The 26,105-nt window shown below is 27.7% G+C and overlaps 1 protein-coding gene across 1 annotated transcript in view; it reads right to left on the bottom strand.

Annotated features, from left to right (window-relative positions):
* LOC129960391 (uncharacterized) overlaps positions 1-26,105 on the bottom strand; it is a 119,200-nt gene that overhangs the window by 9,166 nt on the left and 83,929 nt on the right. The window contains exons 2-3 of the mRNA XM_056073812.1: positions 10,289-10,421; positions 6,391-6,533 (exon numbers count right to left, since the gene is read on the bottom strand). Of these exons, the coding sequence (XP_055929787.1) occupies positions 6,391-6,533; positions 10,289-10,421 (276 nt within the window). The remainder of the gene's footprint in view (positions 1-6,390; positions 6,534-10,288; positions 10,422-26,105) is intronic.

The raw sequence follows: 26,105 nt of genomic DNA, 5'->3' as shown, positions 1-26,105 counted from the left end.
TAAAGCAAATTTATTTTTTTATTCTCATTAGCACCAATGTATGAACCGAAATATGGCATTTTATGAACGGTATCATTTTTAATTTATTCCCTCACACATGATATAAAAGGAAGCAGCAGCTTTAATTTTTGATTTTCGAATCTACTTTTATTCTCTTAAATGTTCTCTTTTTTTCCTTTCTTTCTTAAATGTTCTCTTTAGATTTCCTTTGTTTCATTTCCTAATTCTGGGGACTATTAATTATTCTAACTATAAAAACTTCTTACTGGGCTTTTCCTCTAATACGAGACAATAATCTCCTTAATTTCATCAATCCAATTAAAGCAAGAATTTGTTACCCATATTGAATGACTATCAGGCAACGACAACAAAGAATAAACCTAGCCTTTTCTTTAAATTATTTTAATTAAATAATAACAAAAAATGCAGCCAAACAAGCTTCCTCTCTACGAATATAATAGCATAACATGTTTTACTACTTACTTTTAAATAGCTTATGTACATAGTCTTTTGTTAAATACATTTAACTGATGATTTCTGTACAAATTAAATATTCATTAATTGTAACAGTACAGCGCAGGAAATGACTCTATAAATTTCATGTACATTGTTGCAACACAAGTTTAAATACGAGGTAGCTTCTCTCATTAAATATCTAAACGTAAAATTTCTAAAGAGGCACAAAAACTGATACATCAGACTTACTAATCACTTAACGATATTCCATTTATAAGTTAAAATTTACAATATTATAACTATTTTAAATAGCACAGGTCTTTTATAGACATCCTGTATAACTTAATTACAATTGGTATCTCAAAACTGTTTGAGAATTCTCGCAAAGATGTAATCTTGAATTAACGGAAATTATCTTGGAAATAGTTTATAATTAAACATTTGCCTCTTCTGTTGAATGTTCGATCTCTGAGATGGTGACCGAAAGTTTCTGAGTTAAATTTTAATTAACTCATTTCATAATTGCACGTTATAATTATTAATCTTTCCGAGGAAATATTACTACAATTCGGAATAGTTGCTTCATTCCTTGATTTTAAATTTCAAACACTTCAAATTACTGTTTAAATCTGCTGTGGGATTAAGAAGGAAACTCCTGGTTGCAGTCAATTCTCAGGTGTAGTTACAATGCGCCAAAATTCTTAAAATGGGTTTCTTTCTCTTTTCTTATCTTTAGAAGTTTGAAAGAAGAAAATGAAAAAATGAATGAACTGCTCAATATCTTCCTCTAAAACAATATAAATTTCACCAAAAACTGAACAGAAATTTGGCAGCACTTTTAGATAAAACGAAACACTTTTTCTTTTGAATAGAGAATTTAGTACAAAAGAATTAATAATTTTGACTGTATTCTAAAATAAATGAAAGCAAAACGATCATATGACAAATTTTAACTAAGCAGCATTAATTTTTCTCATTGAAACTTCATGAAGTCAATATGGGAGAGGATTCTAGAACGATGGATTCTTAAAATGGGTTTCTAGAAAACTACAATTCTAGAACGATGAACACCCCAATTGGCATTCCGTTTCTAAATATCTGTACATCACGAACAAAAGACATTTCACTACTACGGATTTAACAAGCGGTTTGGCTCGAATTGGATTTTGAACCCCGGCTCTCTAGTCTGGATTCAATGAGTTTCCCACTACACCACCGAAATCTTAAATGTCTTTTGAGTGGAAAAAATATTTCTCGAGAAGAAATGAAGAACAAAACTTCAAAAATAGATTGAATAAATAAAATATATAAAAAATGGGCTCTTTTTCCAAGCTTCAAAAAAAAATAAAAGATTTCTTAGAGGTTTCGATGTTTGCGATAATTACAATTTCTTGCTTTATTGTATTCAAAATAGTTGTAGAAGTAGTTTAAAATACCTCGTTTAACTGAGTCAAACTTTGTCATCTTATTTAGCATTATTTGCTGCATGCATCTGAAAACGTTATATTCTGGGAAGTACTGTACATTGTGTACATGAATATTTAAATAATGCAGGTAATGTGAAATTTTATGCAACATCCTTATAGATTCACTGTAATGAAATTCAGCAATACAGACAATCAGGATGACATGATTACATGATCACAATACCGATCATAAGTTTGTGCAGGTATCTTCCAAGCTTGCGCCTGTCCTGCTGTGAGGACAATTTTTCTGACCATGTAATTGTCTTCCACTTATCATCAGTAGACCAGGTTTTATGGTTATGACACCCTTGTAGACTATGTTTGGCCTTAACATATATGACAAGTGGTTTGGGAGTTGCTGCGTTGCCGTAAATGTTATGAAGTTGTCTCCTAATTGGATCTATTGACACTGTATAATCCAGATGCTGATTGAGCTCTGGACGGTCTCTTTGGATGTCATTGTTTTCATTCTGGATACTACACTACACTTCAATACTCGTCGATCTCTTTCACTCAGCGTTTTCTTTCATCCACTTTTTTGCTTTTCCGAGCTTGTCTTGCCTGTGTGTACGCTGTCATGACTTTAGACACCGATCTATAGAAGCGCCTTAAAGCTAGGAAGTTTCGGTCACAGATGCTCCAACCAGTCCGGCTCCTACAATTTGGCCTTTTTCTACGTCTATAAGGTCTAGCATTTTACGCTTTTGACAAAAATTCAAGAGCTATACAACTTCACTAAATCTGCCTCATACTATCATAATATATATTTTTTATGATAAAAAAAACTAGCAGCTAGGATTATACTTTATTGTTTACGAAAGGCATTCTTAAATGTCTCTTCTATTCACAGGTGTTCCCGTTATTTTGATAACTACTTGGTCACTCATATCGCTACATTTTTCTATTAAATTATAAATACTTTCTCCTATACACTACCTATAACTGTCCTTATATGTAAGGATTTTTTTGTAAATCACTCTGATTATTTAGCTTCTTCATTTCTTTTTACCATTATTCATTTCGATTTTGTATGCTTTTTTGTTAATTATCAAGGAATTGTGCATATGAGATTAGATATCATTTATTAATTCTAGCATATATTTTATAAAAAAAAACGAACGTTAAGAGAAAAAACAGGCATTTTCATTTTTTTAAATAGAACGAGATAATTAGTTATATGCTGGGGTGGATTGAATCCACTAATTCATTGTCTAATGCAATTAGTTTTGTTTTAACTTAAATCAGAATTTTATTTTATTAGCTACTCTGACAGAACTGCTAGTAGTCAAAATTTGTATGTTCGATTACCAATTTATCTGCATTGATTTTATGTAAAAATATTCATCACTTGAAACACATTCTTCTTTTGATTGTAAAAATAGTGACTTCGAATACAAAATTACAGAACCACTGAGAATATTATATTATAATAAACTCTCGCAAGTAGAGAAGTTCAGATCCTACATAAAAAAAATTTCACAATTTTTATGTAGGATCTGAAGAACCGCGCAATGAGAAAAGGATGAACTTTGAATCACAATATGTTCTCCAGGGAGAAGAGCTGGATATTCAGTTGTAAATGAAAAGAATTTTTTTATCCGAAATATAGAAAAAGTTAAATCAAATTCACCATCTATCACGACCTCAAAACAATTTCAAAAATAGGTGCTTTGAATTGTTGTTCAAAGTTTACGCACAGAGGTTTAATACTGATTCTACGAATTGAATTCATTTATTTAGATGCAAAATACAATCTGTATGACAAGGGATTTCGTAAGGAAATGATATATTTTCATTCCAAAGAGTTAATATCCCAGAAGGGAAATTCTCTAAAATTCAATTGAAAATACAATACATGTTTGATTTTCCAAAGCCTTTGGATTTATAAATAAGCAAATATGTTTCCAAATGCCGAAGGATAAAGAAAGGACAATCCATAGAAAAAAAATTTCAATTTATAAGTTTTTTTTAAGTATTTTTCTTTTCAAACAAGTTGTCGTATTACAATTCCTCATGTTAGCAGCTTTAAAAATTATTTAGTTTGTTCAGTTACATCAACCTCTCGTTTTGAAGCAACACGAAGATTGTTTAAAAACGAATAATTCTGAACAATGATCAGGTCTTACGAGTAATTAAATTATTTAGTGTTCGTAAATTGCATCTCATTTTTGACTAAGTAATTTCTTTTCCCTGTGGTAAAAAAAGATGTAAAAGAGGTTGTCTATAGTTAAATTTTTCACTGGTGTTGTAGAATTTAACTGTAACCAAATTTCCATTTCATTTTTATGGCTTTGAGATAAAGATCTCGTTAATTAAAAATCTTTATAAAGCTATTATTTAATTTGCATTATATAAAGAAGTTATATATCATTGATGCTTAAAAAATAAGAAAGTATTGTCTAGAAAGATAAAAGCATGAAATAAATTTTACTACACTGCACAGAAAGAATATGATTCTAAACATTGCATTAGAGCCATATAATTAGAAAACATTTCAATCTAGGTATGAAATAATCATTATTGAAATGAAGAGCGATATTTCGGTTTCACTAAATTTATGGGTTAAAGTTTTTGAGAGCATATCAATTTATAAAAACTTAATTGTTAAAAATGTCATCTTCCAAAATTGGATTAATTTGAAAAAATACAAAAATTTATTTTATTCTTTAAAAAAGAGTTTTAAAACATTTAGTATGTTGCCAGAATTATTCGAAAATTATTGCACATTTAGAAAAATGAAGCCAACTTTGAATCAGATTTTATGATAAAAGTCCTTAATATAAAACTGACAGTTTCGAATAAAATGTAATCTTGACATCGAATTACATGATAAAAGTCCTTTTTTTATATATAGATGACATTTTCTGACTAACAAACAAGAAGATTTGAATATTTGATCAAATAAAACTAAAACATTCGTAATATAATGAAATCATAAAATGAATTTTTTTTCATCAAATTGCAATTAAACTTAGGGATTTTAAATTTGACGGAAAGGCGAAGGGATTGAAAGAAAAACTCTAATTTTAATTACAATTTTTTTTTAAAAAAAGGAAGCTCTATGCACTGTACTGATGGAAAAAGTGTGACAACATGCTATACAAAAGTCAATCAGGAACAAGCCAAACATTTCTGGTTATTTTCCTATTTTTAATTATACCTTAATGAGCGTTTTCTATTGTGAGGTACTAAGCAGAATTGATAACAGACTATTTATTCCATAATGATTAATATCGGAACGATGCAATATTCAAATTTTTCTATAATTTTTACAAAAATGCTTGATTTCAAGATGTGAACCTCGATTTCATAATCATGAATATATGATACTAAAACATTGCAAGTTACGAATAAGTATCTTCTATACGCTGGTAATTCTTGGACATTACTGATGATTTTGATAAAGATTTGAACAGAGCTTATTATTGATGAGAAACTTTGCTAAATAAACCAGTCATCAATCAAAGTATGCTTCCCAAAGGATTTCATGTCTCTTTCCCAAAAGGCGTTCTTCTCTGTTTTCAAAGACATATTTCAGTTTGAGGAACTTTACTTCTCATTTGTGCTCTTCCAATGGTGATATTTCACGGTAGATCAATAAAAGTACAGGGCTTTCCGTTTCTAGAGTTCTGATTCTGTTGTTAAAACCTGCGGACAATGAAATACACTTCGATTTTCTGAAACATTATTCCCATTAGTGACAGAGAAGTATAAAGGACTTTTCTACTTTTAATGTATTATGTCAGAGCACACTCTTATTTATGCGTTCTTACTTGTAAGATTATTTGTGAAAATATAATACGCTTTCACTTATATACTGAATTTTATCAAGTTAATGTAATATATTTGAAAGAATTGCTGAATCCTATAGTTAAAATTTTATTCCCCATGGAAGTGTGAATTTTTGTTTTCTAAAACGACTTTGGTACAAACTGAAAAATTTTTCTTTTCAAATTATTTGGTTTGGATTTACAGTAGAGCTTCCATTATCATAATTGAACTTGAAAATAAAAAAAATGTAATAAATATAAAAATGTATAAAAATTGCAATATATATAAGCATTTTCGTAAAAGTAAACATATATTCAGAAATACATTTTTTTTTTTTTTTTTGCACATAGCATACGACACTTTCAATCAGATTATTAGAAACTTAACAAAAGCCGTGACGGTCTGCTAACGTAGCATTACACCAAATTTTGACATAAATTCACATAGCTTTTCTCTTGAAAGGTACTAAATATGTACTACTTATACTGTATTTCATTAGATATGGCTTTTCGTATCAGATAATTTGGTTGAAATATGTTTGATAAATCTACACCTAAAACTTTTCTACATTGGAAATCTTCGACTTTATATTATTTCAAGAAAATAATTTAGGTACTTCTTTTAGATATTTTTAGACTTTTTGGTACTGCTATACTTCAGATTTCTTGGTCTTATTTATAAGCAGTATTATACATACCTTCTTGAAGCTTTCCAGGAACACATAAGTCATTAATGACGTGTCTTGATTCTGATACGACAGAGTTGAAGATCCTCCTCTGTCCAGCTGTGAAACAACGATAGCTGTGATCATCAATACAACGAACACCATGCTGTAGCTTCCTAAAAAGAATTCATTAACACAAAAATATTATTTGTTTTCTTCTTTTACTCTTAAGGCTGTTATACCATATTATACAATGGTATACGCATTTTTTTATGCCATACCATAAGATGGTAGTTTTATTTCAAATAAATTAAAAGCTATATTACCACCTCTTTGTTTAAAACGTTGATAAAGAAGTTAGCATCAGAGCCATTTCTTTTGATCTTGGGCATAAGGATAAATAAACAGGTAGTGATCGATTTTCAGCAATTCATGATTACTGTTTAACAATTCGTGTTTATCCTTTTCATGCAACATGAAACAAGGATTTTAATTCAAGAATATTCAGAATTTCTCTATTTTAAAGTCTTTAATGGGATAATTTTTATTTATGTGTATCAATACCACACAAAAATTATTTCTGGATTGATATCAAGTGCATTTTATATAGTTAAATTGCTTTGAATCCCTTACTTTTTTTATCCGTGATATTTTAAATAATATTCGAAATTTATTATGACGGTCTCGGCAGAAATTATAAAAATTATCTTAATTTTAATATAAAAATCTGGATTGATATCAAGTGCATCAATCCAGATTTTAGTATTATAATATAAAACTTTCCTAAATGTGTAACGAACTGATTTTTCCTAACTCTTGAAAAAAGTCTTTACATTTAGAACATTTTGAGTATACTTCACATTGCAAACCATAATATTGTCAATACTGATTACAAAAAAGTGAATATGAAATAAATTAATACTGAAATATTTATTTTTAAATTTTCAAAGCAATATATATATTTTTGTTTATTTTCATTAAGAAAACTTCGGAAAAAGCATTTTCGCTAAGGAAAGTTGAAGAAACTGCGGAAAGTTTTTTTTTGATAAAAATTTCGGATTCGCAATATTTTATTCGTAATAATAAAACATATTTATTATCTTGTAGGATATTTTTTCACTATTTTATAAGATCATTTCATCGCAAAACACCACCACCTTTCTCAATTTTCCACATTTGGTCAGAGGAATCAAAAAATGAATTTCCCCAGCCTATAACGAATATTTCGGACTATTTTTGCATTTAGTATGTTAATCTTATATGCTTACAGCAGGTGTGAAACTTCAGAAATATTCGAAAATTCATACAAATATGCGAAAAAATTCAGTATCTTTTTTCTCTTGCAAAATTTGGAATATTGATATAGCTGGTGTAACTTATTAAGCTAAGATTTGTTTCCAAATTGCACTTCACATCTTACTTAATCTTATCTTCATATACAGAGTATCCCAAACAAGCGTTTAATTCCTTAGAATTAGAAATATATTTTCTACAATAAATATACTTCCATTGCAAGGTTTCATCAAATAAGGTACTCAAATGTATGAAAATTCGTTTGACTTTTGTTGAAAGAGAGGAAGAAAAGTTAGATTAAATTTTTATACGGCTACCATCGGCAAAAATATCAGTGAGTAAATGGTTTTTCTTACAATCATCGATAACGACACCCATTTTTATGCTTTAATCGGAAAAATTTGTTGAGATATTAAAATGCACATTTATTGATTTAAAATATCTTAACATATCTCTGACTTGTGCTTGAGTTACACTTTCATTGAATTTTCAAGTAGGATATGCATATCATGAAAAATTCTTAAAAAGACCGAATTAGAAAATAATAAGGCATTTATTTACTTTTAAAATTAAAACAAATAATCAGATAATACATTATTGAAGTACTTAAAAATTTGTTCAAGATATACATCTTTGAGACCTGTACATAGTTAGATAACTTTAACATAACTTGTGCATGTGTAATCGAGTTTATAACTTGAGATATAGACAGGTTTTTGGAATTCATCGGTCTGCAGAGATCTACAGAGCGTGTACTGCCAAAGCCATTGCATCCCTCAATGTAGATAAAATGCCAGTCAAACCTAACTGATTATACTGATTACCATTCAGCATACTACAGCACATTTATAGAAAACGGCTACTGATGATGAACCAACTGTTTGAAGAATGAATTTTACCGTTAGAGGTAGTTTTGAATATTAATGTTTTTATTTTCTTTAAAGTTACATTCGTCTGTTCAAAAGGTATTTTTCAGAAGAAAAGGATTTTATTTTACCGGAGGTAGGATTTAATTGTAAAATTCTAGACGATGATTGAAATTTTGTAACTGTAACTATTGTATGTGCATGAGCACCATGAAAACTGTATAGGTGGCAGTTATTAGGTTGAAATATTCTCTAAATTTTCAGTTTTGGAATTCTGAGTTCAGTATTCACTGTTTGCAAACTAGTATAAGGGTGACTTGAAAAATAAGTCAAAATATCAATTTTTGTATAACGTCTTATCCCCCTCCATTCCTCTCCGGAAAATAAAGATACTGTGGTTCGTGATCGCTAAACCACTTTGCATATTAAACACTTTCTAAAATACCGGGAATTCAGAAAACGGGTTAGCATTCCTCTTCTAATAAACTGGCATTACGATTACAAATAACTTAAATCTTCAGCATATCCAAACGTTCCTTATTCCTGAAATATGCCATTCTATAAGAAAGTACACTAGAGTGGGTAAAGAAAAATAATTTCTGTAATAAAGTTTTCAACTACATTTGTAATTAATCCTTCTAAATTTCGAAATAAACATATCTCTGCAAATTTTTCCAATAGGAATGTGAAACATTTTGTGCGTATAGATAATGTAAAGCAACATTTTATTAAATGACATTTTTTCACGACGAGTGATGTGCAAAAATATAATTTTTTTAGACTTTTTACTATCAACTTCCGCTGAAGCCAATATATTTCCATACAACTGGCCATTTTATTTAATGAAACTTCGTATTTAGAAGTTTATCTAGATATATTTAGAGAAATAAAAGCTTGTTCTGCGTTTTTAGGACACCATGTATATGCATATAAATATGTATGTTTTTTCATCATAAATTTATTTTCATGATAATCACTCATATCTGATATATACATAAAATTGTATGAAAGTCTGATAATTTCTTTAACATTCACTTAGATTCACAGCATAAAATTATCATTTTTAGCTTTTGATCTCCTTTTACGTCATTTTCTTTACTGTTAGATATTATTTAAATTAATACGAACATAAAACACAATAACTTTAATATTATTTAAACTAATATTTAAATTAATTTTCTTGAAATTTTATTCTTCGCAAATGTAAAATTTCAAGAAAGTTTTCATCGAATTTATTGCTAATTTTTCACAATATTGTAATTCACATAATATTATCCGAAGATAAATCGCACCGTTAAAAATGAAAACATTTAAAAAAGAATATTCATGAATATTTGTTTTATGATTCATTCAAATTCTCTTTCAATTTCAAAATATTAAATATCATGTTAGAACTACAATTAAATAGACCACTCAGTGAAATCATAAAAATGTATATGATAAGATCATTAGAATTTATTAAAACAAAATGTCTTAGATATATTTTTAAGATAATTACTGAATTTAATAAAGCTTAAAAACAATTCTGAACAAAATTAATTTTTCCTTGAAACCGATCATAAGTTTAATATATTCTCAACCATTAATTTGTACCAAAATTTGAGATTAAAGAGTGCTTAGAACTATGCAATTCATTAAATTTAACGTTAAAAAACGTATAAAATTTTTTACTCACTGTGCTTAAAAAATAATAGTTTTATGTTTAGTAGACATTAAGCATTCACCTCATAATTCTAAATTAAATTTACATTTCCTTTTCTACGCTGATTTACCTGCAGACAAGGTTTAACTCTTCTCTTGTTGCAGCAAGTGCAAGATCTTCTGTTTGAGTAATAGCGTTTAGAGCTTCAAGGCACTCTTCAAATTCTTTTGCTGTACAGTTGTACTCTTTTTCGGCAAGACTACCTGAAATCATAAGTAAAAAATTCCAATTAAATTTAATTATTTTAAAATTAGAGTGAAATTAAACTTTTTTGTAATTACAGAATACATTTCAATATTTTAAAGTCAAAATATAAATTACATTACGTTAAAATTTGGCTATAAAAACAGCAACTATTTTTTTATTATTACCTAAAGACTGTTCAATATATGTGCATATGTTTACCTCGTGAAAGAAAAAAAAAGTATCGTTTTTGATTTGCTCTGGGGGATTTCTAAAGGGATTTAACGGTTTCCTTTAATAAACTGTTTAGATTTTATTTCGCTCTTTTCACACCCTCAAGGAGTATTGCCTAAAACCTTTCAAAAATACATTAAATTTATGGTCATGGGACATTTAAATAAAATAATCTAAAAAATTTGAGAATAAAATGGAAAGATTATCAAGATTATTAATATAACCAACATTATCAAGATAATGTTGGTTATATTAATAATCAACATTGATTCAGTGCATTTTCTAATAATTCAAGCAATATAGTACTCTTTTCCAAAACTTTTTATTGTATGCAATGATATTAAAAGTGATTAATAACATTTTTCAGATTATATCATTAAATTGATTCTGATCAATTAAAATCAACTAAGCATCAACAACATTTTAAACTTAAAAAATAAAAATTCAAAAAAGAATTACAGAATATTTATTTTTTTAGTTTTCCTAATTGATTTACATTTCTTGGATTACTGGAAACAAAAGGTAGAATGAAATCGACTCTATTCCATTTTTACTATTATTTTTGCAGCTATACTTGAAAAAAATGTGGACGTTCTAAAAATATTAAATTTGACATTTTTTAATTAGAATTCTCAAACCTAAATTCATGTTAATTCTTGTAATATATATATTTGAAACTATATATATTTGAAAGTATTTAAGTAAAAAATTTTAAAACTCAGTGATACATCGTGAACAACAATGTAGTTCAGGCACTGGACGAGATGAAAATGTTTATTTAGAAAAATGGATGGAAATTCAGCTATGCATATTTATTTTTCGGTAAGATTACGGCAAATATATGCAACCGCTTTCATAATTTTTTTTTCTATTTCTTGAAGAACTAAAAGCACCTTTCATATGGTTTAACAAACCAATGCTTTCTTTCTTGTCCTTCAATAAATATTGTCTGTCAAAATTTTGTCAGGTAGTTTTTTAAATAAAGCTACACAGCTATCATAACCTCAGAATACTTTATAAATCTTCGATTGCTTAATTATTGTAAAAAAAATTCGGAAAACTCCAGAAATCGCAGGAGGTGAGCTCTAGGTTGTAGAATGATCTTATATTTATACTCTAAACTCGAAATACCAGCACTTTCTGTCTTTTTTCAGAGCCATTGACAGTCATCTTGTAACAGTCTATGGAACAATTCTCTTTTATAAAATTAATTGTTTTTGTTAACTTTCTTAAAATTAATTGTCTTTTTTAAAATTAATTTCTTAATGCTTATCAATTTTCATTGTCACTGTTCTTCTTTTGTTTAAATTTTTCTTCGGTCATTTATTCACTTTTCAGAGCAAAGTTTCTTAAATTACGGGACTATGTCTTAGGTAAGATTTGAAGTTACCCAAACATTTATAGGTCACGTTTCTACCCGATTTCTTGACTTTTGCAACCCAAATTAACCGATTAAATCCATCAATGTGTGAATTCTACCAAAAATGCTATTATTATGAAGGTTACGAAGTTAATCCCTTTTGAGCCATTAATTAGCTCTTCAATTCTTAAGTGTACACACTTAAAAGTGTTGAGTTGCTAAAATATTCCATACAGATTCTTTATACTTGCGTATCAGTTTTAAAATTTAAAGCCAGATGGAAGTTTTAGAATTCTTGATAGATTTAAGATAGAAAATAAAAATTTAGTTTTTAATATTATCACTCAGTTAAAATTCTTGTAGAAAATTGAACAAAATGCGTTTCAACAATAAATTATGAAAATAAAATAACTGCTACATAAAAAATACTATTTTATTTTCTAAGAAACAAAAACTTTTTTGTTACCCCTATAAATTTAAAGTTATTATTGATAACGATAGGGAAAGTCATTGAAGTACTTTAAACTGTTTGATATTTTCTGTTGAGTTATTTGTTACATCTGTAGTAATGCAAACTGCAAATAAACTGATTGAATTTTAAAAAAAGGAAGATGCGAATTTATATTTTTAAAGAGGCATTAAAAAAGTTATCATAAATAACAGAAAGTAATATAAATAACATAAATAATAAAAGTTAAAAATAAGTATAGTCCCTCTTTTGATGTAAACAATTTTTCTAAATAATAATTTACAGGCAGTATATACGAAAACAGAAAAGAAATGTTTTATTTCATGTTTTTTAGATTATTCTGCTAAAACATCTTATAAGCTAAACTATTATATCAAAAAAAAAACTTTCTGGAACTGCTTTTGAGTGGTCTCCTTTATAATTTTTCCAAAATTGAGAGGGATTTTGGTTTAAGAACTTTGCCAAAATAGATTTCAAAAACTCCGAATAAACCGGATAGTTTTTTAAGGTGAAATAACTTTGTTACCGCAGTTTCACAATTTTGTTACAAATTTAGTAGAAGGAAAAATCCATAATCAAAATTTTTCTCTATTTCTTATATAGACTTCGAATAGTGACCCTTGTATAGAAAGTCGTTGATACTCATTAAAACTGGTCCTCTTATAATCCAACAGCAAAAGCATCACAAAATAATTTTCGACGTGATTATCAGTAATTGAAGCAGAATTTCAATGCATTGACATGATTGGATCTGCATATGAATCATTAGGATTTGGTCCTTAACTAGTCTTGTCAACGAACACGATTCCGATCTATTAATGCAGGGATCGAATTAATTATGCACCGCACCGGATATAACAATGTTCACTAAAATAAAGCCATCAAATTCTCCGGGCCTGCACATTTTGCCAAATGAAGACTCCATTGCTTCAAATGAGATGCAAGTTTCCTTTCAAATGAACATCGAAAATTATACAGCAATTAGAAGTCAGTAATTACTGCAATTGATCACACTGGTTAAATTACATTGGTAACATCCGAAAAAATAATTATTATTTGAGACTGATGTGTAGAAGTTATTTTTCAAAATTTATTATCTTTCAATAAATTCAAGATACCTGCTAAATAAGAAAACTTTTGGTGTGGAAATTTTTGCAAATGTGTAGAATTCTTTATTGTCATTTTTTATTACAGAAGTTTTAAACTGCCCTCCAAAAAATGAAAAAACTTCACTATTGTATATTTTTACAAAGCGAAACGATCATTAAAAGGTATATTTTTTTTATAAAATGTATTTTAAGTTCTTTTTCTTAATTTAGTTTTTCTTGTGAATTTTTTTATGAATCAAATTTATCAGATAAAGTGACCTAAATTTTTGGAATTTTGGAAAATAACTATTCATAATTTACCTTTCTTGTTGAAAATTGAAAACGTTGAAGCAATTTTAAATTAAGAACAAGAATTGCTCAAGTGCTTTACCTATTTTTTTTAGACTTAAGAATGAGAAAAACATAAAAATTCTCATTTTTATTTCCTTCATTTGCCTCCTCTGATTTAGAATCATAAGTGCATTTGATCATTTCTAAAGAAGAGAAGAAAGCCAGAGAAGTTGAAAAAGAAACAACATTTTTATCCTAGCTTTTCGTGTCTAAAGCACGTGCTGGAATCTTGATTTGTGTTTGAAGAAAATAATGTATTGCTCAAATGCATTGTAATACTGGGAACTGAGTGATGATATAAGCTTCCTGGGATGTTATTTTCATATTTTCAGAATGACATATGCGAAACAAAAATTGACCAAATAAACTAATGCATAAAGTTACCCTGTTAACGCAGATGTGAGTTTTTCTCCTCTAAGTTTGGTGCTCGATCCGTTTAATTATACTAAGATATAATAATACAGAGAGATAATAATAGTCTTATCATTACATTTCATCTTTACATCATTCATTCTAACTATCATCTTTATATGCATTCGAGAATTGGTACTTACCTGATTTATTTTCTTTAGGTAAACATCAAAACGTTAGTGCAAATGAATAATACAATATTTGCGCTTATTACACGGAAATACATGGGATTATTTAATTGCCCCATTGCCGACTTCAGCATTTGTGGCTAGAAATGATTTGCTTCTATCACTGGTCGTTTACAATGAAAATCGGCTCTGGCACAACTGACTTTTATTTTATACCAAAGAGATTTATATGCAGAAAACAAAAATGGATAATCTGATCTAAAATGAAAACTATAGAAAGGGAAAAATCAAAACATAAATGAAATCTTTTACCATCAAAGAAATAATAGGTTTAGTTTGGTTATATTAACGCCCCGTTTTTAAAGAAACACTATTTTGGGACGGACCTCGTCATTTTGAACCACAGTCAGATCACGAAGACGACACCTGAGCTGAACTCCCCCTCTCTTAGCTTCCACACCACAACAGCGGAAAGATGTTTGGCCCCGACGGATTTAACGTGCACCAAACTGGCACACGACAGTTCTTCCGTGGAATCATCTCGAATATGAAACCCTTTGATTCCGAATCTGAGACCTTAACACCAGGCCACCGCGGCTTTAAGAAAGAATAGGAAAAATCTGCTGAAACCATTTACAGGATTATTCAAAATTCAACGCACAAATATTACTGGTGGCAGTAAAAAGAAATCTAAAGCATACAAGAAAGTAACAGCGAAAACACCATCCGAATAAGCCAGAGAACTTTGATAACTAGGTTGTCGATTAATTTCAGAGTTAATTATTTTAAGTTCCGACAAAGAACTTGCAATTAGTAATGATGCTAAGATAGTAGGCATGTACTTTGTGTTAGAAGAATTTGATGGCGCCTGAAGCACAGCGGCAAAATCGTGAATGCTTCGTAAAGGTATACCGATGTGCCACCGATGTGAAAAGTGAACATTTTTGCGTGAGCAAAGATTTGATTGTCACCTTTGAAGAAAGTTTCTGCGATTGGATCCTCTTTATTGAGAAAAGCCACATCGGTCTGGACCGATGTGTGAATATATGATGGACGTATCACCTGTAGAATGTGTCTTGGTGATATCGTGCACCCATTCCTAAATACCAGTTACCGAAACACATTTTCAAAACATCATATTTATAACCCCCCCCCCCATCTATATTTGGACGCATCTGACGAAGTGGAAATATGTGTCATTGAAATACAAGCAGAAGCGTGGTTTTCCTGGCCACGCTATGCATCGGAAATCAATCATCCACAGACCGTTATCTTTTTTCTTTAGTCCACATGACTTTTTTAGGGGAGGAAGGAAGGGAATACTGTGATCCGAGAACGCCATCGGAGAATAATTCCATATGGTATAGCTTCCGTCACAAAGTGAACTCGGAAATAGACGGATCGGGTCATTAACAGGCATTAACCTGCAATATTATATAACGTCTACATTAAAAGAAATTAACTTTAGGTATATGCCTCCATTGCTGACGATATCTAGGGGAAAGAATTACTTCTTGAATATCATTGCACCCTTTGCATGCTCGATAAATGTTTGTTTTACAGAAACTTACAGTATTTAAGGCATATGATATCATTATTAAGAAATATCTGTAGAATCATAGTCGTATCCTCAGCCAAACACGGTACATTATTGCATCCTTTTGTCAGTCGGTGATAGCTGGTATATCATAGATTTTTTAATTTCAAATTTTTCACATTTGTCTCGAAATTTCACAGTATTTTCGAGATTCCTTTACAACTTAACTTGTATATGTGATATATGTCTCAAAAAATGCTTTTATAAAAGAAGTATTGACTCTCTACAAATGTTGATGCCGCATTATTTTGTCAGGGTTGATTATTAGATTTACATTTACTTATAAAACAGTTATCTATAAAATATTGTCTAGTTTTTATAAAATCCATGAGTCCAAATTCTTACTGAATTTCAGCTTTCTACATTTCTAGATGCTTCGATTCTGCTTTCAGTAAAATTTCCGATACTATTGATTTAATGCGACGTTTCTTTTAATAAATGAAAATAATATTTTTAAAAGTGAAATAATTTGAAGCCGTTGTCATTTAGAACATATTAAAGCAATTTTCTTCATCGGCTTAGAATGCATTCAAAATCAATAATAAGTTATCAAAATAAATACTTCATGCAATAAATAGCAGAATATAAGAGTTGAATTTCTTCTATGAATAGCATTTTTAGTGATTTATTTAATAAAATTGTTGCTTAACATATCCAAAACATGCAGATTTTCATTTTGAATTATTGCAATTTAGGGTATTTTAGAACAGGAGTTTCTTCATAAATTGCCCCAAGAACAGCTGGATTTCGTATGATATATGAGATATTACTGGAGAAAATGCAGATGCGACGATATTTCACTGATTTTAGAAATGAATACAATCTTGATCTTATTATATTTTTATGATGCTATTTTTCAGATCCTTCTTCTATTCAAAAACAACTTTCTTTTCCTGTAATATTTTCTCTTCATCGGAGTTCATCTAAAAAATAAGTTGTTATTCAATATAAATGTAACAGATTTTCTAGATTCTTTTTTTTTCTGAAAGAAAGTTTCTTTTAGCCCGAGAAATACTATTTCCTTTTATCTGGTAAAGAAGAATTCTTCCGTCTTAGTTGAAGTGCTTTTTCGGATGGAAAGTGAAACTCGGCAAATTCACATTTGAATAACAAAGCTTCCAGTTCTTCTAAGATGCTTGGAATTCTCATAAGGGAGCTCAAATTAGATTCGAAAGCAAAAGAATCCACATAGTTAGCACTGTGGAGATTGAATACACTCTCTGAACAATAGAGGGAAACAAATTCAGGCCTTCGACTTAAAATGAAATCACTAGTGTTTGAACATCGGCTGTCGTCTAAAAAAGTTTTTCAGTGCTCGATATTGGAAGAAAACTTCATCGATATTTCGAGCTTACATTCCAAATAAAAAAAGGGGGGGTTATAAAAATGAATACTCATTTGTTTATAATGGAAATACTAAAAATATTTATAGAATAAATGATACGAAACGAGAAAAACAACTCAAAAGGTTATTTTAAAATATGAGCTCTGCATGGCACAGAAAAAGAAACCAGTATTAGATGTTATGATTTATATTTTGTGTTCTTGTGTTTCCACTGTGCTTAAATATCTCAAGGCGTTTTTATTCTTAATGAAATTTTGTCTATTTCTTGCAGTTAATAGAATAAATTAAAGGTATACTATTTGTTATCACGAACTTTATTGATTTTTTCAGCAATAATTTTCTAATAATGCTTTTTTATGATCAGCAAAGAGTAAATTTCTAATTTTCACTCCGTCATTAAGTATGTTGCACGCTGTGCAATTAATTTTTACAAAATATGTCAAATTTGGTTTTTGATCGAATTTAAAAAATTTTTTGATGAAAAGCAAATAATAATAATTTTCCTTTGTAAATATATAGATTCATTATTATTTTCCAATTTTTTGGAGTTGTAAAAAGAGAAATTATAGAGCTGTTTTCAATGAAGAATTATTTATGTGCGTAAATTTTTCTTTTCAATTAATAAATTTAAAATAATTTAATTATTTGTTATATTTTGGAAATATGGAGCAAAGTTACAAGACGAAATTCATCCTGTTAGAAAAGACTCTTTTAGGCGATTCAGCAGCAAAGAATTCTTTAACAAAATCTATCGCTTTAAAGTGTTGAAATCCCAATGTGAAGATTCTGTAAACTTTAAGAACTGCTGCATATTAAAGAACATTCTTTTTGAATAAATCATAGTTATCATAATAAGATGTTTTACTTTCATAAATATTTCACTCATTTTCTCTTTCCATATCCTGGTCTCCATTATAAATCAAGCAGTTTTATTTTGCTTTTAAATATTATGAAAACAACAAGATTCAATGGCTTAGAAATCCTAAAGTTAAGTTAACTTTTAACAATAAAGCAAATTTTCACAAATGATAAATTCAATCATAAAACTAATTCTTTCTTTTCGAAAAAGCTGAAATAGCAATAATTTCAATTACTTAAAAAACTTTCTGATTTGTATTTCTATTCTTTATAGTCCATTTTCAATTCCACAGGATGTTATATATTACTTTTTTAATGTACGTGCTAGTTTTCACTTTTTTTCAAATTTGAAAGGATTTTTTAAATAAACTTTAGAACTATATGCTTCCCACTTTTCATTGAAAAATCATTGATGATTTGAATTTGTTAGACAAGATTAAATTGTACTCGTAAAGCTTTTACAACATTCGTATGAGTACATCATTAAAAAAATCAACACAGATTAAAATCAATCGAAGTCTTTGCCTAATGAATATATCAAGCGAAGTTTTGTGATATGACCTATACAAGTTGCCTTTGTAAAGCTGAAAGCTCATTTTCGAAGTATTTTCAGTAAAAAGTCATTAATTGAATCTAATAACAAAGTATCACATGGATTATATCAATTGATTAAGTGCGAGTTAATTCAAGCCATTTGATGCCCCCGCTTTGAAATAGTTTAAAGCTAAAAAGTTATCGAAACTTGTTCTTCAGCCAAACCATTATCTGATATTTCTACCCCTGTTACAAATAAAATGGATTGCCGATTTATTGATTACCATTAAACAATCTATTCTCTGTGTTGTGCACTACCGAATATTACCAGGAAATAAACTTTTCACAATAATTGAAGCATGAATTAGGATGGAGCGTAAAAAAGAGAATTTGAAGCTACTGTATCTTCCAAATGAGTGCTTTAAATATTTGGGTTATCAAGTTCTTATCAATGAATATGGGTAGCGAATAATAAATTTGATTGTTTCTTCAAACTTCTGAGAGTGATTGCTAATTACAAACAAATATTTCAGCTAACAAATATGTTTTCCAATTTTAACGATTACTAAAATAATAGAAAGTAAATTGCAAAGGAACAATTAAATATATGTAGATGCAACTAATGAAAAAGTATACTGATTTGTTAATATGTGCTATCAAAAAAATGAAACCAAATGTTAATCAAGCAAACATTTTTCGTGAAAGTTTTCGATTCTTTCCAATTTTTTTCCCAAGTTAAATATTGTATTTTAAGTAATTATTGTCATAAATTTAAGAGGAGTATGTTTTGAACATAAGTAATCTTGCGTATCTTTGAAAAAAGAAAACTGCATAGCTAGATATAGCATATGATATATTTTATAATACATTTCAATGATTTATTTAGAATATTAGAAAAGTAATTCATAATTCCAAACTGTCATGACTGTTGCTAAATAAGATCTGATAAAACATTCATAAAATCTCTTTGTTTAACTTTAATTTTATATGCTTTTACACGTTATTCTGGTAAGCACTTATAAGCATACTTCCTTGCCAAATATTTTTTGAGGAAATGAAAAAGTCTTTGACACAAAATCTATTTATAAGAAGAGAGTTTTCCATAATTTTATAAATTTCTGTCAGTTGAATTTTAAAAAGTGTCAAATAAAGAATCTTTTTATTTCAATATAAAAATAGATGCATCAAAAATTCGAACTATTTAGAATAGCCGTGCAAAAATGTTGACATATTTTATTAGATATTTCAAGATAAAATTATCTGTTCACTTAAAATTTCAGATTTGAGCGTTAAGGGTTCCTTTTAGCATTTACTCTCTAATATTCATAAATTGTTTCATGTACTTCAAATTTCAAAATATTTTAATGCATAGATGCATAGAATATGTAACAGAACTTGAAATTTCAATTTGAAGATTGAAGCAGTTTTATAAAGGTTTTTATTCGTTTTTTCATTTAGTTTTCGACAAGTATTCAAACGAGTCCTTATCACCTTTTTCTATTTCAATACCGTTCATTTGTACTCAGTAAATGATATATGCGGTTTCAGCTGAAGCAGAGAAAGATAAAGAACATGTGCTCCTTCAAAATCAAAAAATCAGTCTGAATTTCGGATATAATACATATCATTTACAAGAATACTGACAGTGAGAAATGGACTTACATTCCTCTTCAACAAAAAATAAGACGAAAAGAATCTAGCTTCCTGCCCAATTCATATAATACAGAAGTGATATGAAGGCATTAATTTGAATAGAAAAATACCTTTAGTCGAATTCACTTTCTTTGTCTTCTGTACATTTAACCCCTGATGCATTTTGTATTTTATTTCTTTATCATGATAAAATACTTTTCTTTTAAATTTTACTTTCACATTAGGACAGATTTTTATTCTGTGATATTTCTGACAAAATCCTTCATAAAATCGTTAACCACAAAGAAAGAAATAAGAAATTCATCGTTGATATTTGTAAGTAAAATTCATTAAATTCAATGTAACTGCCTTTCAACTAATGGCAATTCCTTCATTTTCTACATAGTTTTACAGAAATTTCATATTAATATTATATTTTTATATAATTTTTGACATTTATGACATTAAAAATATAAACTGACATTCATCTTGGATTACAGCTCAATAAATTTTTACTGCATATAGAACAACAGCTAAAACAAAATGACTGATATATAAGCCTTAGTAACTTATAACTTTACTTGCTTCACCGAAAATACCCTACTATTATTTGCTATTGATTGCAGTCGTTCTACAATAAATTTTACGTTGTTTATGCATTGCCAGCCTATTCTATGTTCTTTAATAAATTCTTTTGTAAGGAAGTCTATTTCAGAACTATGCCTATGTTAGTCCCTTGAAATATGAGCTTCGGAGTTGCTTCTTCTTTTATATTTAATCTATTTTAGCTTCCTTCTTCCTGTATGTCATATATATTGCAATAAAATGACTTTTAACCTTAAAGAAATAAAATCACCATGATATAAATTCTTTTGAGACAAAGTTTGATGATGCAAAGTAAATAGAAAGGGAATAAATTTTTTAAAGAACGGCCACCGCTCAATATGCAAGTCAATACAGATATATTTAGATTTGAAACTCGATTTTATATAATCACACAGTATATCACATGTTTTGGATAGTAATATAACAGTAGTCTTGAAAGTAAAATAAAACATGTTTCCCCAGGATTTCCTTATGAATGGTCTGCTCTCTCTATAAAACCGTTGAACCTACCAATGAATAATTCTGTAAACGATGCATAAATATTAAAATTTTTTATAAAAATGAGTTTATATAACTTTATAAGTATTCCTAACTGTTTCATTGTTCTACCAATTAGAGGCGATAAAAGTCCGACTATTTATGGTTAAAACGTGAATTTGTATGAAAATCTTGAATAATAAATCGTGTCAAAAGATTTCTGCATTTTTTTTAATAAAAATGGAGAAATAGAAAAATCATAAGTAAATTTATTATCAACCATTTTAATTTATAAAATTAATTAAAATTTTTTATTTCTCCTGTGGTAAGAGTTTTTATTAATACCCTCACATTCAAAAGTATGCCCCTTTTAATATGAACAGATGAATAAATGCCACACATTAATGCATTTTTTTATCCTTTCATATTTATTTAATAACCAAATTTAGTTTTGCTTTTTTTCAGTCATTCATTTCCAAATAAGAGTGATGCTGCTGCTTTTAAAGCCCCTATCCTAAACTTACATCATCGTTCACAACATTTTATTTGAGTTTTTCTGTGGTCAAAATGTATTAAAATTATCAGGTTTATGTACAGGATGGGGGGGGGTATAATGAAAGAAAGAATTACCTAAAAATTCTTCGGCAGAGTCATATGTAAAGGAAATTGAAAATATTCTCGAATTTTTTTATTAATTTAATAAGACAAATAAGATTAAAAGATGAAACTAGAAATCCATTTGGGATCGGATATTTCAGATCGAAGTAATAATTATATTTCACATAGGAATAGGTGTTTATTGATATTGTAAATATATAGTTATTAAAATTTAAATGTTTCACTCAGAAAAAGAACAATTATTGCATCCATTCTTATGTATTAAATAAATCAATATTCATAGAGTGAAGTGCACCCAAATTAAACTAATATATTTAACTTTTCCTAGCCATTAATTAAGCAGAATTACAAAGGCAGAATTGTATCAGTAATTAATTTTTATTGAATATTTATTTGAGATAAGTACTAAGAATGAAAACGAAATACAGTATTATTATATAAAGACTTACATTAGTGAAAGGTTTCCATTACAATTTTTTTACGTAAATGCTTCCCGCAGTTTAAACTTTCCAGAGATTTACACCATTATTTTTCTACTTCTTCGAAAAATATAGAAATAAAGGTAGCTCTGCGTTTTTTTTAAATAGTGGTTTAATTTTTGCTTCATTTCCTTTAATGGTTATTTGCTTTTACAATATATGTTAATGATGAAGTAATAAACATATTCCTTACTGAAAGATTTTTTTATGTGTGAATGTTTTTTAAATGTGTGAATATTTGGTTGGTTGGTTGGTTGATTGATTAGTTGTTTTTTCTTTATTTTAAAATAAAATGTAGAAATAAAAGGAACTATTGCATATTCTGATTTGTTTATAAATAAATCCAGCTACAGGCATTTGTTTGCATAGACCAAATTTCTTATGCAGATAAAAATGTTGTTTTCATTTATCATCGTTCTTTATAAGCAAAGAACTTAACTAGATGAAATACGAGTAATAAAGTAAAAAGCACCCTTCTTCCTCTCTCAATAATGAGTTTCTCACTTTCAACCAAAAAATCTCATCAGTCAAAAATGATCAGCATGATGTTTATCAAACAATCTCAATGGAGTGTTTAGAAATAACTTTCTCTTTATATTAACATTTTTGGTTTATCACGCGTGTTAAGTAATTATATATTGTACATAGAAGTGGAGTTATCAAAAATAACTTCTTTTTTTTTATTTTACTTTTTAGTTACTTCGTTGTGTTCTTGTAGTCTTAAAAAGTTTTTTTTTATTATTATTATTAAAGAAGAAAAAATAAATAAGTTTTTTTAAAAAATAATCAGGAATGTTTGCAAAGTAATTTATGTGCATTCAGTGCTATGATATATGCAAATTTTTTATTCAGTTTTGAAAAATAAAAATAGATTTAAAATGAAATTTCCGCAAAATGAGAATACTTTTATTTATTCTAAGGCATGTTTTCATGTTCTCATATTTAAAAATCATGGAAGAGAAAATACTTCTAAACCTTATAGAATACAGGAAACTTCATTGGCTCACTGAAATGAAAAAGTAATTGCTATCATGGCCAGACATAAAATAAATTGTAAAATGGTCTTTTGCATCTGCTATAAACGCTAAATGTTGAATATTTTTTTCCTAGACCATGCTGTCAACTTTATAAAACAAGAGTTTTAAATATATAAATGTATATGAGAATTATAGATATAATATAAATATATGCATTCTTATATAAATGTATATATGAATAAGAATTATAGATGTATTATATATTTCAAAATTTATAATGCATCTAACATTCTCAAATATATTTAATTTCAAAATATCGAAACAAATTTTGCTTTTCTTGGTTTTACTACCGGCCAGCTTTAAGGATTTGCAGCTAAAATTAATTGTATTTGTGTTTTTATCCATTTTTTCCACATTAACACTATTAAAATCCCTAAGAAATATTGATTGGAAAAAAATTTATATTTTGATCATTTTTGCGCAGATATTATTAACTATCTCATTTTAGAAACTTATGCGGTAACAGTTATGGAAGTTTATGGATTTAAACTCTATACCTTATAATTCATCATCGTGTTTTTAATATTTCAATTGTAAAATCATCTATAATCGTATGAGCAATGCTTTAGCTTTCTGGTCAGCTTTGTTTATTTAATGATAATAAATTTCACAAATATAACGAGAAAATTTACATTCAATCTACAAAAATAACATAACATTTATCTTTTATTCCCTTTCTTTCCTATAGCAGATAATGTAATGTTTAAACTTAATATAAATGTTTTTGAAACAACCAAACAAATTTGCATTAAATAGAATGTGGTTTGCATCAATACCTCATTCGTATGATTTCTTCTTCAAGAATCAAGTTCTTTTATAAAAATTAATATGTAATTTACAAATTATCAGAATTTTATGATTTAAATAGTTGAAAATAAATTTATAGAGTGTGAGCCATGTTATAATTTTGTAGTACAATTATTATGTAAATTTAAAATTTCAGGAACACTTGTTTAAACAAGTATCTCAAAGTTATTTAGCATTCTTAAACGAATTTTAACAACCTTAATGTAACTATAAAGAACATTACAAATTTATAGTTATAGTAAGAATAAAAAACATGTTTAAAATTTTTTTCTTTCACCTGCTATTAAATGAAGAATTTTTGTTACTTGCACCTGACTTAGAAAGGAACTATATATGAATATTTAGAATATAGATTATAAATATGAAGTTTTATAAAGTAATAATTAATTGCTTTTTATATTTTTGTATAAGAGATCTTATACGTATAAGTTATTATCTTATGTCTCCCATATGGTGCTTAGAATTGAATGAAGAATTTTTCTAATTTTTTTTTTAATAATATGTACAAAAATATATCCTATGAAGGAATATTTTATGACTATATAATTAAAAAAATATTTTTCTTAAATTAGAGAGTCGGGCTTTAGATTAATAGATATTCTTTTTTAATATACTGTATATATATATTCGTATTTACATTAATATAGATATAAAATAGACATACAAATCGAAAACTGGATAAGAATAAAGATTATATTAAATAGAAATATGTTTGATACAGGTTATATAAAAATACAACATTAAGTAAAAATACAATTTAATTTGTGAGTAGTCCAGAATGCTAATGTTTAACAATTTCTAACTTCTTTAATTGTATAATATTTAAGGTTGCTTTAAAGAAGAGATTTTTTAAAATCAAAATTTCCATTAGTGTTAATTATTCTTCTACAAAGGAGCGCCTATCTGTTAAGCATTTCCGTTTCAAAATGGTCTTAATCAGTAAGTTTCTTCTCGAATCTTATGATATAAAAATTATTTCTATGGTATTTTGTTTTTTTTATAAGTAGCAATGAATAAAAAAAAGTAACAATATAAGTAGCAACGAATAAAAAAAGTAGCAGTGAATAAAAAAAGTAGCAGCGAATAAAAAAATTGCAACGCATAAAAAATGTAGCGATAAATAAAAAAAAACAATAATTATAGGGATAAAAGAAATTACAATTTATATTTAACAATGAGCATTAAAAAATTATCTTGTAATTCATGAAATGATTTGATAAACAATATTTCAATGCCTCTTTTTCTTACTATGCTGGAAATATTATCCATATATATAGGACACTTTCGTGTATTTAGCAAATATAATTATATTATTATTAGGTTTTATTAAAGATCTTTTTACGATCAAACCAAATTTATTTCGCAAAAATTCAAAAAGTTTATATAAACCTGAACTCAGTAATTTTTAATTTGATATTCGATGAATCACTAATGTATTTTATATCTGCTATTTTTGACTATTTCTTAAGGAATGTCCATAAATAATTTAAAAAAATTTAAAATCTAATCTAAAAGTAATAATTGTTTCAGTTTCTTTTCGTACTCTCATTAAGAGATAAAATTCAATAATATTCACTAAAAAATACGTTTTTGTAAAGACTGTATATCTGTCCTATAATTTATTCGAAAATCAATTATAATTTGATAGATTGTATTTGAATAGTTTTTAAGAT

The sequence above is a fragment of the Argiope bruennichi genome, chromosome X2 (genome assembly GCF_947563725.1).
Source record: "Argiope bruennichi chromosome X2, qqArgBrue1.1, whole genome shotgun sequence".
NCBI lineage: Eukaryota > Metazoa > Arthropoda > Arachnida > Araneae > Araneidae > Argiope > Argiope bruennichi.
Note: the sequence above shows the minus strand (reverse complement) of the source record. Positions and strands in the feature narration are given on the sequence as shown.